Raw genomic sequence first — 14,677 nt, forward strand, 5'->3', positions numbered from 1 at the left:
AGTACAAATGTAGTATAATCTAGCAGACAAGATTTTACCAACGTTAGATACACAGCCTCGATTAAACCCCGGCGTAATGCGGATATAATTCGAGGTAACTTCCGTTTCCAATCCCTCTCCCTATTCAATCTATGTAGCCACCTTCTCTTGGATTTTGATTTGTGGATTAGGCCACTCCAAGTGATACTCTGGTTTCTGGTCCACCGCCCGCATCAGATTTTATCCTTGGATTTCTATCTTATTGGATTTCTATCTCATTATTTCTACTACGCATGAGCAGAATGGTCCACGCGGTACAAAATAGTGTGATAATGATATTCATTTGAAAAATAATGAGATTCATAAGGTGAAATTGATAATGACATAATGAGAAAAGCCGCCCGTCCGCATGCAATTAGAAAAACTTCAGGACCAGAAACCAGAGTGTCACTTGGAGTGGCCTTAGCAAACTAAAGCTTCTTTCTCTAGTTAGGCCACTCCAAGTGACACTCTGGTTTCTGGTCCTGAAGTTTTTCTAATTGCATGCGGGCGGGCGGCTTTTCTCATTATGTCATTATCAATTTCACCTTATGAATCTCATTATTTTGCAAATGAATATCATTATCACACTATTTTGTACCACATGGACCATTCTGCGCATGCGTAGTAGAAATAATGAGATAGAAATCCAATAATGAGATAGAAATCCAAGAATAAAATCTGATGCGGGCGGTGGACCAGAAACCAGAGTATCACTTGGAGTGGCCTTATGGCTAGTTTGACTCACATGCATTGAAGGCTGTTGCAGTCTCTTCAGAATCTTTCGTAGCATCAACTGTTCGCACAAAGTTTCTATGCAACTTATAAGTTAGCCTTGCACTAAAGCGCTAGGTTTTTGTTAGCTACAAAAGTCAGAAAAGAGCTGCAAAGCTAGCTACACTGTTACTTTGTAATCTGGCCACGCCCTCCCAAACACAGCATTGACTTCTGCAGACACGCCACTTATTCCTGTGGATCTAATGCGCATGCACGCTAATCACCACGTGTGAGAATATCCATCCCAGGCATCTAGCAGAATCAATCTTCTTCTTTGTTGCTTCCTAGATCCTTGAGGTCCTGGCATAAGCAGCCACAAAACACAACAATGATACCATAATTATACAATTGAATAGATGCAAGTCAGATTAATTTATACACTTTTCCTCTTCTATACTTCCTCTTCTATACTTCCTCTTCTATACTTTTGAGCGAAAGCAAATCATGGCAAGAGACATTAGCACAGCGCCAGCTTGAACACTAGTTATAGTATAGAAATTTTAGAGAAAATAGGCGTGGTCTAGCTCAGTCACTTGCTAGCTGTACCGTTGAGAGCTTACTCATGAACAACACATTCATGGACTGTATAGCGATGGGTCAGACAACTGTTCAGTATAATTTATAGTGTGATGATGCCGGCTTAAGCTTGATGTTTCAAACCTTTATATGTATAAGCGCTCGAAAAAATAATTACAGGAACGGTAGGCACTTCTTTTAGGGCCACAAAAATTATGCTGATACTGACATGGCGCTGTAATTACTTTAATTATACGGTAATGCTTCGTTCTCAAGATATAGACTATGGTTTGCTAACTTAGAAGGCTTTTGCAGACTCTTCATCTGACAGACTCGTGTATAGCAACTGTTACACCTGTTCGCACAAAGTTTCTATTCAACTTATGAGTTAAACTTGCACTATATAAAGTGCTAGCTGTTTGTTAGCTGCTTAGAAAAGAGCTCGAATTTTTAAGTTGACAAAATTAAACTTCAAGTTACATTGTAGATCTACACAGTCGTGCTTCTATCATTGAAGACCATGACATTCATCAAGCGGGCCATCAGATATAGATTTCTGTTTCCACTATTCTATAATAAAAATGTGTGTGTTTTGTCAAACAACAAAATAATATAAGTAATCATGGTCGATCATTACCCACTCTTTGAGTTTGCATGCATGCAGCAAAATTAAATGCAAAAAATGTTCATCATTATAATGTGTGTATAAAAGCTAATAGCTTTATGTTATGTAGCTTTTGGTATCTCCACCGAGGCATCAGTATAAAAGAATTGAATCATGTGATTTTTCTGTAAATTAAATTCTGTCACAATGCATAGTTCCATAAATGGCTGATGACAGCCAGTCAAGTGATACTCTCCTGCACACTGCTGCAAGCTGTGGGGACTTAGATCAGGTCAAAGAGTTGTTGAAAACAAAGCAATATGAAGTGAACGTCAGAAACTCACACAACCAAACATCTCTTCATCTCGCATGTGCTAATGGTCATCTTGATACGGTTTGGACACTAGTCAACAACTTTGGTGCTGACAAAGGAGCTTCTGATTATGACGGAAATACACCATTGCTCTTTGCTGCTAAGAACAAACATGTGCAAATAATTATCATGGTAATCCTATCATCAGTGTATTTCAACAAATGGCCCTGTTTCTTTAGTCATAGTGAGATGGATTCTCATGACGTTAAAATCTTTGAGGATGTCCTCTTCGAGTATTATAATGATTCTGAGGCTGTGGAGAAAACTATGCATCTGATAAGCAAATACTTTGTTGATTACAAGCAATTCAAGGATTATAAAGATGATGGCTTTATTACATTGTTTGTAGCTGCATCACTTGGTCTCAAAGAATTGCTTAATCATTTAGTTACAGAGAAAAAAGTAGACCTAAATAAAAAAGGTTTCCATGGCTTGTCTGTTCTCCACGGTGCCTGTGTCGGAGGACACGTACTGCTCACGGAGAGCCTTATATCAGAACATGGTATTTCACAGAAAGATAACAGCGGGCACTCAATTTTGCATTACGCTGCATTAGATGGGATTCCCTATTCATTCAATGGTGGTCATATAGAACTAATAGACAAACTGGTGATACAATATGGCCTCGATATTGGAGATAGAGATGAAAATGGAAACACACCTCTACATATGGCAGCCTATGAAGGACGTGTTGAAACATTAAGACACCTGATCAGTAAGCACAGTGCTGATGTTGAATGCACTAATAACCAAAAAAATACACCATTGTTGTTAGCTGCACAAAGTGGTAATACACATGTTTTGGATGCGTTAGTCAAAGAATTCAACATCAGTTGTCATGTCCGAGGTGACAATGGTTATACTCTCCTTCACTATGCATGCTATGGTGGTCATATAGAAATGATAGACAAATTAGTGCTTGAATATGGCCTCAATCCCGCAGATAAAGATAATGATGGTGACACACCTCTACATATTGCAGCCTACGAAGGACGTGTTGAAACAGTGAGACACCTGATCATTAAGCACAGTGCTGATGTTGAATGCACTAATAACCAAAACAGTACACTGTTGATGCTAGCTGCACAAAGAGGTAATACACATGTTTTCGATGCGTTAGTCAAAGAATTCAACAGCAGTTGTCATGTCCGAGGTGACAATGGTTATACTCTCCTTCACTATGCATGTGGTGGTGGTCATATAGAAATGATAGACAAATTAGTGCTTGAATATGGCCTCGATCCCACAGATAAAGATAATGATGGTAACACACCTCTACATACTGCAGCCTCCATTAAAGGACGTGTTGAAACAGTGAGACACCTAATTAGCAAGCACAATGCTGATGTTGATTGCACTAATAATCAGAACAATACTCCATTGATGCTAGCTGTGTTTAATGGTTGTGTGCATGTTTTGGATATGCTAATCAAAGAATTCAACAGCAGTTGTCATGTCCGAGATGACGATGGTTATACTCTCCTTCACTATGCATGCGATGGTGGTCATATAGAACTGATAGACAAATTAGTGCTTGAATATGGCCTCAATCCCGCAGATAAAGATAATGATGGTAACACACCTCTACATGTTGCAGCCATTGCAGGACGTGTTGAAACAGTGAGACACCTGATTAGCAAGCACAGTGCTGATGTTGATTGCACTAATAATCAGAACAATACTCCATTGATGCTAGCTGTGTTTAATGGTTGTGTGCATGTTTTGGATATGCTAATCAAAGAATTCACCAGCAGTTGTCATGTCCGAGATGACGATGGTTATACTCTCCTTCACTATGCATGCGATGGTGGTCATATAGAACTGATAGACAAATTAGTGCTTGAATATGGCCTCAATCCCGCAGATAAAGATAATGATGGTAACACACCTCTACATATTGCAGCCGTTAAAGGACATGTTGAAACAGTGAGACACCTGATTAGCAAGCACAGTGCTGATATTGATTGCACTAACAACTACAACAATACACCATTGATGGAGGCTGCGCTGAATGGTCATGTGCATGTTTTGAATATGCTAATCAAAGAATTCAACAGCAGTTGTCATGTCCGAGGTTACAATGGTTATACTCTCCTTCACTATGCATGCGATGGTGGTCATATAGAACTGATAGACAAATTAGTGCTTGAATATGGCCTCAATCCCGCAGATAAAGATAATGATGGTAACACACCTCTACATGTTGCAGCCATTGCAGGACGTGTTGAAACAGTGAGACACCTGATTAGCAAGCACAGTGCTGATGTTGATTGCACTAATAATCAGAACAATACTCCATTGATGCTAGCTGTGTTTAATGGTGTGAATGTTTTGGATATGCTAATCAAAGAATTCAACAGCAGTTGTCATGTCCGAGATGACGATGGTTATACTCTCCTTCACTATGCATGCGATGGTGGTCATATAGAACTGATAGACAAATTAGTGCTTGAATATGGCCTCAATCCCGCAGATAAAGATAATGATGGTAACACACCTCTACATATTGCAGCCGTTAAAGGACATGTTGAAACAGTGAGACACCTGATTAGCAAGCACAGTGCTGATATTGATTGCACTAACAACTACAACAATACACCATTGATGGAGGCTGCGCTGAATGGTCATGTGCATGTTTTGAATATGCTAATCAAAGAATTCAACAGCAGTTGTCATGTCCGAGGTTACAATGGTTATACTCTCCTTCACTATGCATGCGATGGTGGTCATATAGAAATGATAGACAAATTAGTGCTTGAATATGGCCTCAATCCCGCAGATAAAGATAATGATGGTAACACACCTCTACATATTGCAGCCTTCTTCGGACATGTTGAAACAGTGAGACACCTGATTAGCAAGCACAGTGCTGATATTGATTGCACTAACAACTACAACAATACACCATTGATACTAGCTGCGCTGAATGGTCGTGTGCATGTTTTGGACATGCTAATCAAAGAATTCAACAGCAGTTGTCATGTCCGAGGTTACAATGGTTATACTCTCCTTCACTATGCATGCGATGGTGGTCATATAGAACTGATAGACAAATTAGTGCTTGAATATGGCCTCAATCCCGCAGATAAAGATAATGATGGTAACACACCTCTACATATTGAAGCCGTTAAAGGACATGTTGAAACAGTGAGACACCTGATTAGCAAGCACAGTGCTGATATTGATTGCACTAACAACTACAACAATACACCATTGATGGAGGCTGCGCTGAATGGTCATGTGCATGCTTTGAATATGCTAATCAAAGAATTCAACAGCAGTTGTCATGTCCGAGGTTACAATGGTTATACTCTCCTTCACTATGCATGCGATGGTGGTCATATAGAACTGATAGACAAATTAGTGCTTGAATATGGCCTCAATCCCGCAGATAAAGATAATGATGGTAACACACCTCTACATGTTGCAGCCATTGCAGGACGTGTTGAAACAGTGAGACACCTGATTAGCAAGCACAGTGCTGATGTTGATTGCACTAATAATCAGAACAATACTCCATTGATGCTAGCTGTGTTTAATGGTTGTGTGCATGTTTTGGATATGCTAATCAAAGAATTCACCAGCAGTTGTCATGTCCGAGATGACGATGGTTATACTCTCCTTCACTATGCATGCGATGGTGGTCATATAGAACTGATAGACAAATTAGTGCTTGAATATGGCCTCAATCCCGCAGATAAAGATAATGATGGTAACACACCTCTACATATTGCAGCCGTTAAAGGACATGTTGAAACAGTGAGACACCTGATTAGCAAGCACAGTGCTGATATTGATTGCACTAACAACTACAACAATACACCATTGATGGGGGCTGCGCTGAATGGTCATGTGCATGTTTTGAATATGCTAATCAAAGAATTCAACAGCAGTTGTCATGTCCGAGGTTACAATGGTTATACTCTCCTTCACTATGCATGCGATGGTGGTCATATAGAAATGATAGACAAATTAGTGCTTGAATATGGCCTCAATCCCGCAGATAAAGATAATGATGGTAACACACCTCTACATATTGCAGCCTTCTTCGGACATGTTGAAACAGTGAGACACCTGATTAGCAAGCACAGTGCTGATATTGATTGCACTAACAACTACAACAATACACCATTGATACTAGCTGCGCTGAATGGTCATGTGCATGTTTTGGACATGCTAATCAAAGAATTCAACAGCAGTTGTCATGTCCGAGGTTACAATGGTTATACTCTCCTTCACTATGCATGCGATGGTGGTCATATAGAACTGATAGACAAATTAGTGCTTGAATATGGCCTCAATCCCGCAGATAAAGATAATGATGGTAACACACCTCTACATATTGCAGCCGTTAAAGGACATGTTGAAACAGTGAAACACCTGATTAGCAAGCACAGTGCTGATATTGATTGCACTAACAACTACAACAATACACCATTGATGGAGGCTGCGCTGAATGGTCATGTGCATGTTTTGAATATGCTAATCAAAGAATTCAACAGCAGTTGTCATGTCCGAGGTTACAATGGTTATACTCTCCTTCACTATGCATGCGATGGTGGTCATATAGAAATGATAGACAAATTAGTGCTTGAATATGGCCTCAATCCCGCAGATAAAGATAATGATGGTAACACACCTCTACATATTGCAGCCATCTTCGGACATGTTGAAACAGTGAGACACCTGATTAGCAAGCACAGTGCTGATATTGATTGCACTAACAACTACAACAATACACCATTGATACTAGCTGCGCTGAATGGTCGTGTGCATGTTTTGGACATGCTAATCAAAGAATTCAACAGCAGTTATCATGTCCGAGGTTACAATGGTTATACTCTCCTTCACTATGCATGCGGTGGTGGTCATATAGAACTGATAGACAAATTAGTGCTTGAATATGGCCTCGATCTCGCAGATAAAGATAATAATGGTAACACACCTCTACATATTGCAACCATGAGAGGACGTGTTGAAACAGTGAGACACCTGATTAGCAAGCACAGTGCTGATATTGATTGCACTAACAACTACAACAATACACCATTGATGGAGGCTGCGCGGAAGGGTCGTGTGCATGTTTTGGATATGCTAATCAAAGAATTCAACAGCAGTTGTCATGTCCGAGGTTACAATGGTTATACTCTCCTTCACTATGCATGCGATGGTGGTCATATAGAACTGATAGACAAATTAGTGCTTGAATATGGCCTCAATCCCGCAGATAAAGATAATAATGGTGACACACCTCTACATGTTGCAGCCATTGCAGGACGTGTTGAAACAGTGAGACACCTGATTAGCAAGCACAGTGCTGATATTGATTGCACTAACAACTACAACAATACACCATTGATGGGTGCTGCGCTGAAGGGTCGTGTGCATGTTTTGGATATGCTAATCAAAGAATTCAACAGCAGTTGTCATGTCCGAGGTTACAATGGTTATACTCTCCTTCACTATGCATGCGGTGGTGGTCATATAGAACTGATAGACAAATTAGTGCTTGAATATGGCCTCGATCTCGCAGATAAAGATAATAATGGTAACACACCTCTACATATTGCAACCATGAGAGGACGTGTTGAAACAGTGAGACACCTGATTAGCAAGCACAGTGCTGATATTGATTGCACTAACAACTACAACAATACACCATTGATGGAGGCTGCGCGGAAGGGTCGTGTGCATGTTTTGGATATGCTAATCAAAGAATTCAACAGCAGTTGTCATGTCCGAGGTTACAATGGTTATACTCTCCTTCACTATGCATGCGATGGTGGTCATATAGAACTGATAGACAAATTAGTGCTTGAATATGGCCTCAATCCCGCAGATAAAGATAATAATGGTGACACACCTCTACATGTTGCAGCCATTGCAGGACGTGTTGAAACAGTGAGACACCTGATTAGCAAGCACAGTGCTGATATTGATTGCACTAACAACTACAACAATACACCATTGATGGGTGCTGCGCTGAAGGGTCGTGTGCATGTTTTGGATATGCTAATCAAAGAATTCAACAGCAGTTGTCATGTCCGAGGTTACAATGGTTATACTCTCCTTCACTATGCATGCGGTGGTGGTCATATAGAACTGATAGACAAATTAGTGCTTGAATATGGCCTCGATCTCGCAGATAAAGATAATAATGGTGACACACCTCTACATATTGCAACCATGAGAGGACATGTTGAAACAGTGAGACACCTGATTAGCAAGCACAGTGCTGATATTGATTGCACTAACAACTACAACAATACACCATTGATGGGTGCTGCGCTGAAGGGTCGTGTGCATGTTTTGGATATGCTAATCAAAGAATTCAACAGCAGTTGTCATGTCCGAGGTTGCTACGGTTATACTCTCCTTCACTATGCATGCGATGGTGGTCATATAGAACTGATAGACAAATTAGTGCTTGAATATGGCCTCAATCCCGCAGATAAAGATAATGATGGTAACACACCTCTACATGTTGCAGCCATTGCAGGACGTGTTGAAACAGTGAGACACCTGATTAGCAAGCACAGTGCTGATGTTGATTGCACTAATAATCAGAACAATACACCATTGATGGGTGCTGCGCGGAAGGGTCGTGTGCATGTTTTGGATATGCTAATCAAAGAATTCAACAACAGTTGTCATGTCCGAGGATACAATGGTCGTACTCTCCTTCACCAAGCATGCGATGGTGGTCATATAGAACTGATAGACAAATTAGTGCTTGAATATGGCCTCAATCCCGCAGATAAAGATAATAATGGTGACACACCTCTACATGTTGCAGCCATTACAGGACGTGTTGAAACAGTGAGACACCTGATTAGCAAGCACAGTGCTGATATTGATTGCACTAACAACTACAACAATACACCATTGATGGAGGCTGCGCGGAAGGGTCGTGTGCATGTTTTGGATATGCTAATCAAAGAATTCAACAGCAGTTGTCATGTCCGAGGTTACATTGGTTATACTCTCCTTCACTATGCATGCGGTGGTGGTCATATAGAAATGATAGACAAATTAGTGCTTGAATATGGCCTCGATCTCGCAGATAAAGATAATAATGGTGACACACCTCTACATATTGCAACCATGAGAGGACATGTTGAAACAGTGAGACACCTGATTAGCAAGCACAGTGCTGATGTTGATTGCACTAATAATCAGAACAATACACCATTGATGCTAGCTGCACTGGGTGGTCGTGTGCATGTTTTGGATATGCTAATCAAAGAATTCAACAGCAGTTGTCATGTCCGAGATGACGATGGTTATACTCTCCTTCACTATGCATGCGATGGTGGTCATATAGAACTGATAGACAAATTAGTGCTTGAATATGGCCTCAATCCCGCAGATAAAGATAATAATGGTAACACACCTCTACATGTTGCAGCCATTGCAGGACGTGTTGAAACAGTGAGACACCTGATTAGCAAGCACAGTGCTGATATTGATTGCACTAACAACTACAACAATACACCATTGATACTAGCTGTGTTTCATGGTTGTGTGTATGTTTTGGATATGCTAATCAAAGAATTCAATAGCAGTTGTCATGTCCGAGATTACAATGGTTATACTCTCCTTCACTATGCATGCGGTGGTGGTCATATAGAACTGATAGACAAATTAGTGCTTGAATATGGCCTCGATCTCGCAGATAAAGATAATAATGGTAACACACCTCTACATGTTGCAGCCATTAAAGGACATGTTGAAACAGTAAGACTTTTGATTACTCAACACAAAATTGATATAATCACTAATAATGTTTACTCTACCCCATTGTGTTTAGCAGCTGAAGGTGGTCATGAGATCGCGATTCATGCCTTTATTAAAGAGTTTAAATGCAACCCACATAACAGAGGCTACAATGGTCAAACTCTGCTTCACTATGCTTGCCAAAATGGTCACGTAGAACTATTGAATAAATTGGTAGTCCAGTATAAGGTAGATCCATCAATTAGAGACAACGATGGGAACACACCACTGCATATTTTGTGTCGTACTCCGCATACTGAAGAAGGGAAGCTGAGAACAATGCTTTGCAAGTACCAGTACTGGACAGTGTTTCAAGTTAATAATAATGGCAACACTCCTCTTCACACAGCAACTCTCTACGAACAAGCTCATTGTGCACGCTTACTATTGCAGAAGTACAATGCTCCACTTTTTGTGCGAAACAAAGATGGGAAGACTGCCCTTGGTCTAGCTAGAACTCAGAGAAGCCATGAAATTGTTAAAATTTTCAAAAATCATAATTCTGAAATGCAGTCTATCTACCGGCAGCTAGATAAACTTGCTAAACAAAAGTTTGGTGGTGAAAAAAACCTCACCAGAATATTTATTGTAGGTCATCCAGGTGCTGGGAAATCCACGCTTGTTGAAACTATCAAAACAGAAGGTTTTATTAGCTACTTCAGCACATCAACTGTTTCCCCTCACACTCCAGGCATTATTCCAAGTACTTATGACAGTAGTGCTTATGGAAGAATAATAATTTATGATTTTGCTGGTGATTCCGAGTACTACTCCTCACATGCTGCAATTATGGAGTCAATCAACACATCAAAAGGAAGTAATATATATTTGATAGTTTGTGATTTGAGTAAAGGCGAAGAAGCTGCTGTCACTAAATACAGCTACTGGCTTTCATTTCTATCGTACAATATTAAGCAATTCTCAAACACGATTATCCTACCAGTGGGAAGCCACGCTGATGTAATCAACAAAACGTCAGTTGAACAAGTGTTACGTGTTCTTGACAGCGTATCCCAAAAGTTCTGTAGCAGCTCCAAGATTGATGATTTTCAAATTGAACAAAGTGTTTCTCTTGATTGTCGTAAACGAGGGGCTGTAGTAAATTACATAAAGGAACTCACTAAGAAATTCTCCAATTTAGTATCCCTTTCCCCAGAGACAAGCACACTCTTGGGATTGTTGAAGAAAGACTTTGAACATGTTCCAGCTTGCAAAGTAAGCCTCCTTATCTCTCACATAGAAGAGACTGGAATTCCGCTGCCACTAAATTCTTCATCACTTTACTTTCTCATAAGAGAGTTACATGATTTGGGTCTGCTAATGGTGATAGAGAGAGAAGGGGACTCCATTGAGAACCATATAATAATTCTCAAGATATCAACATTCACATCAGATGTACACAAAAAACTCTTTTCAGAGTCTGCTAAAGCTGACCTCACCAAGCATATCGATCAACTCAAGCTCAGCGTAGGCATTATTCCAGAATCACTACTGGAAAGAGTACTACCAGAGTACATCACAAAAGAAAGTCTACTTAAGTTGCAGTACTGTCAAGAAATTGAGAATTTGTACGTGGAAGAGGACCACAGTCTTTTTCAACTCACTTCTGGGCCAGTACCAACAGAAAATGCCACTAAAGAGAACTCTCATTTATTTTTCCCTGCTTTATGTGATCTCAAGCTCGAGGAAATTCAATGGCCTAAATCCGAAGGTGATAAGATTACTTTGGGATGGTATGCTAAATGTGATTGTAACAGCTTTGACTTCTTCCCAACACGATTTCTTCATGTGCTTATCGTTCATCTCTCCCACAACTTTGCATTAAAACAAAGCTTGCCTACAAGCCACCAGATCTCTATAGTAACTACAGATTATTCTGCTGATAATAGTTCTTTGATTGCAAAGGTGTATGCTGCCAATCCTCGCTGTCATGTCTGGTCGACTGGTCTCCATTGGCTTATGAAGAACGGAGTGGAAGTATTTGTCGATATGCCTAAAGATGCAGATAGTAAAGATCTGATTGTACTAGCAAGAAGTGACATTGAAGATAAAATCGAATGTTTCAACACTCTGCAACTAGTTATTCAGAAGGTAGTCAAAGCCAAAGTTGAATTCTGTGCTAGTATAATGCCTACTGTTTACCTTCTTGATTCGAGCAATCTCAAGGATGAACTTTTTACAAATGCTAGAAATGCACCGAAATATGCTCTAATAGATATTGAAGAAGCACTTGTAGAAGGCACTAAGCGAGTCATGGATAAAGAAGGACGATGCTTCTCCACTCCTATCAAAGAATGGATCAGCCCAACAAGATGGGCCATATCTTACTGGAGTAAGTTTTACACACACATACCCCCATATTTAATTTTTTTTATGGTACTTACAGATTTATTTTTTCCAATGGATACCTTCTTGGTTCATTCTGCTTTGCAAGAAGTAAAGGATGCTCAATGGAAACTGCTAGGAATGAGTCTTCCCCCAATCCCCTGGAACAAATTAGATGACATTGACAAAAATGAATCATCATTCTCTGGTGACATTGCTAAGAAAGAAGAAGTAATTCGACTGTGGATGTCTCAAGAACCCACCTGGATAGTGTTGGTAGACGCTCTCAGTCAATCTGCATATGGATGGTCACAGAATTCTAGTCAAATCTCACGAGAGCATAGTAAGTGTAGTAACTAGCCCTATTTATAAGCTAGCCGGTCGCATGCTATATATAGGCTGGTTACAAGCAAACTCTGATTGATTGAAACAGTGGGCGAGGATATCACCCCATGCAGTGGGCGCAGGGCCCCAACATAGGAACAATAGAATAAATATACGCATGCGTAAATGATGATCATATAAATAACATAAGAGTAAATACTGTCCATTACAGTAAGTACCTCACAATTATTGCTAAATAATGCCTATATAATAATTATGTACTGTTTATTCAATCGTGTATTATAGATGTGCCTCTACAAAGGAACATTCTTGAAAACGATTCATCTCTTCGTCCTGATGAAGAGTTTCTCCAATCATTTGCTGCCATCATTGGCTCTCGTTGGCAGTGTCTTGCTTTTCCCCTCTCCCTCACTTCTGAAGACATTGTGAGCATCAAGAGAGAGACAAGAGGAGCAGAGCCGACCAGACAAGCACTCGTCATGCTACAGAAGTGGGCAGCCAGGGAGACGGCAACTTATGGTCAGTTGAGAGAGAGACTCCGTACACTCTCAGTGTTTCATATCTGAGAAAAGTATTATGTAGATAATTATAGCTGTTTACGATAATGTATCACCTTGTTTGTGTCAATGATTTTTCAGAACTCAACAATTCACAAATAATTACTTCTGCACTTTTATTTTTACACTTTCCAGTATATATAACTTAAAAAAAAGCACATAATTTTGTTAGCCTTTACTAATTTCTTAATATTGTCAATTCTTATAATGCTTCCCGAAGTAATTTTTGTACTGCAGCTAGAGCTTCAACTAGTGTTGTACAAAACTCCTGTAACAGCTCCAAGATTGATGATTTATAAAGCGTTGCTTTTGATGTCGTAAACGAGAAGCTGTAAATGACTTATCGTCCTCTGTCGGATTTTCCCCAGAGACAAGCTCTCCTCTGGGATTGTGAAAAATACTTTGACTGCATTAAAGCTTGCAAAGTATATAAGCCTCCTTATCTCTCACATATGAAATTCCGCTCACACCCTAAGAGAGTTACTCGCATCAGATGTACCTATAATCATATATTGTCAAAGTCTGCTAAAGCGGATGTCACCAATTACATCGATCAACTCAAGCTCAGCGTAGTCATAAATTATTACAGAATCGTTGCTGCATGGAAAAAAGTACTACCAGAGTATACCACAAGCTGCAGTACTGCCACGAAATTGAGAATGTGTACGTGGAAGAGTACCACAGTCTCAACTCACTTCAGAACCAGTACCAACTGCATGAGAGTGCCACTAAAGATAAATCTCGTCTGCTTTTTTTTTTCTCTCTGGGTGGCAGGTAACAAGATTACCCAGGATTTTATGCTAAATGTGATGTTGGCAGATTTGACTATTTAGATCCTAACGAGTTTTTCATCTCATTTCTCTCACAGCTTTTCATGAAAACTAAAGCTTGCTAACAATTGCAAGCGGATGCTCTCTATAATAACTTCTCAATTTCTGATTCTTCTACTGCTAATATTTCTTTGATTCCAGAGATCCAATTATGCTGCCAATCCTCACTGTCATGATATGTCTGGTCGACTGGTTTACATTGGCTTATGAAGAATGGAGTGGAGGTATTTGTCGATATGCCTAAAGACGCTGATAGGAAAGAACTGATAGTGAAAAGTGGCAACAAAATATATGCGCTCTGCATCTAGTTTCAGAATGTTGTGGAAACAAACTCCTTCTTGATCCGAGCAATCTCAAGGATGAAACTTTTACGAATGCTAGAAATGCACATAAAATAATATGCTCTAAGAGTATTGATGCATGAAGCATTAGCAGAAAGAACTAAGCGATTCATAAAGAAGGACATTACTTCTCTATTCTGATAAGGGACAATGCTTCTCTACATCTGATGAAGATTGGGTCATCCCAAAAGATGGACTACATCTACTGGAGTAAG

At 39.8% G+C, this 14,677-nt stretch overlaps 1 protein-coding gene across 7 annotated transcripts in view; it reads left to right on the plus strand.

Annotated features, from left to right (window-relative positions):
* LOC135344748 (uncharacterized) overlaps positions 1 to 14,677 on the plus strand; it is a 28,389-nt gene that overhangs the window by 12,475 nt on the left and 1,237 nt on the right. For 6 of the 7 annotated variants that reach the window (XM_064542007.1, XM_064542008.1, XM_064542003.1 and 3 more), the window contains exons 2-4: positions 2,131 to 12,396; positions 12,451 to 12,732; positions 13,020 to 14,672. In XM_064542007.1, the coding sequence (XP_064398077.1) occupies positions 2,139 to 12,396; positions 12,451 to 12,732; positions 13,020 to 13,300 (10,821 nt within the window). In that variant the 5' untranslated portion in view covers positions 2,131 to 2,138 and the 3' untranslated portion in view covers positions 13,301 to 14,672. Of the gene's footprint in view, positions 1 to 473; positions 12,397 to 12,450; positions 12,733 to 13,019; positions 14,673 to 14,677 lie in introns of those variants that run through there. The other variant, XM_064542005.1, reaches the window with a different exon arrangement.

This window comes from Halichondria panicea, chromosome 12 (genome assembly GCF_963675165.1).
Source record: "Halichondria panicea chromosome 12, odHalPani1.1, whole genome shotgun sequence".
NCBI lineage: Eukaryota > Metazoa > Porifera > Demospongiae > Suberitida > Halichondriidae > Halichondria > Halichondria panicea.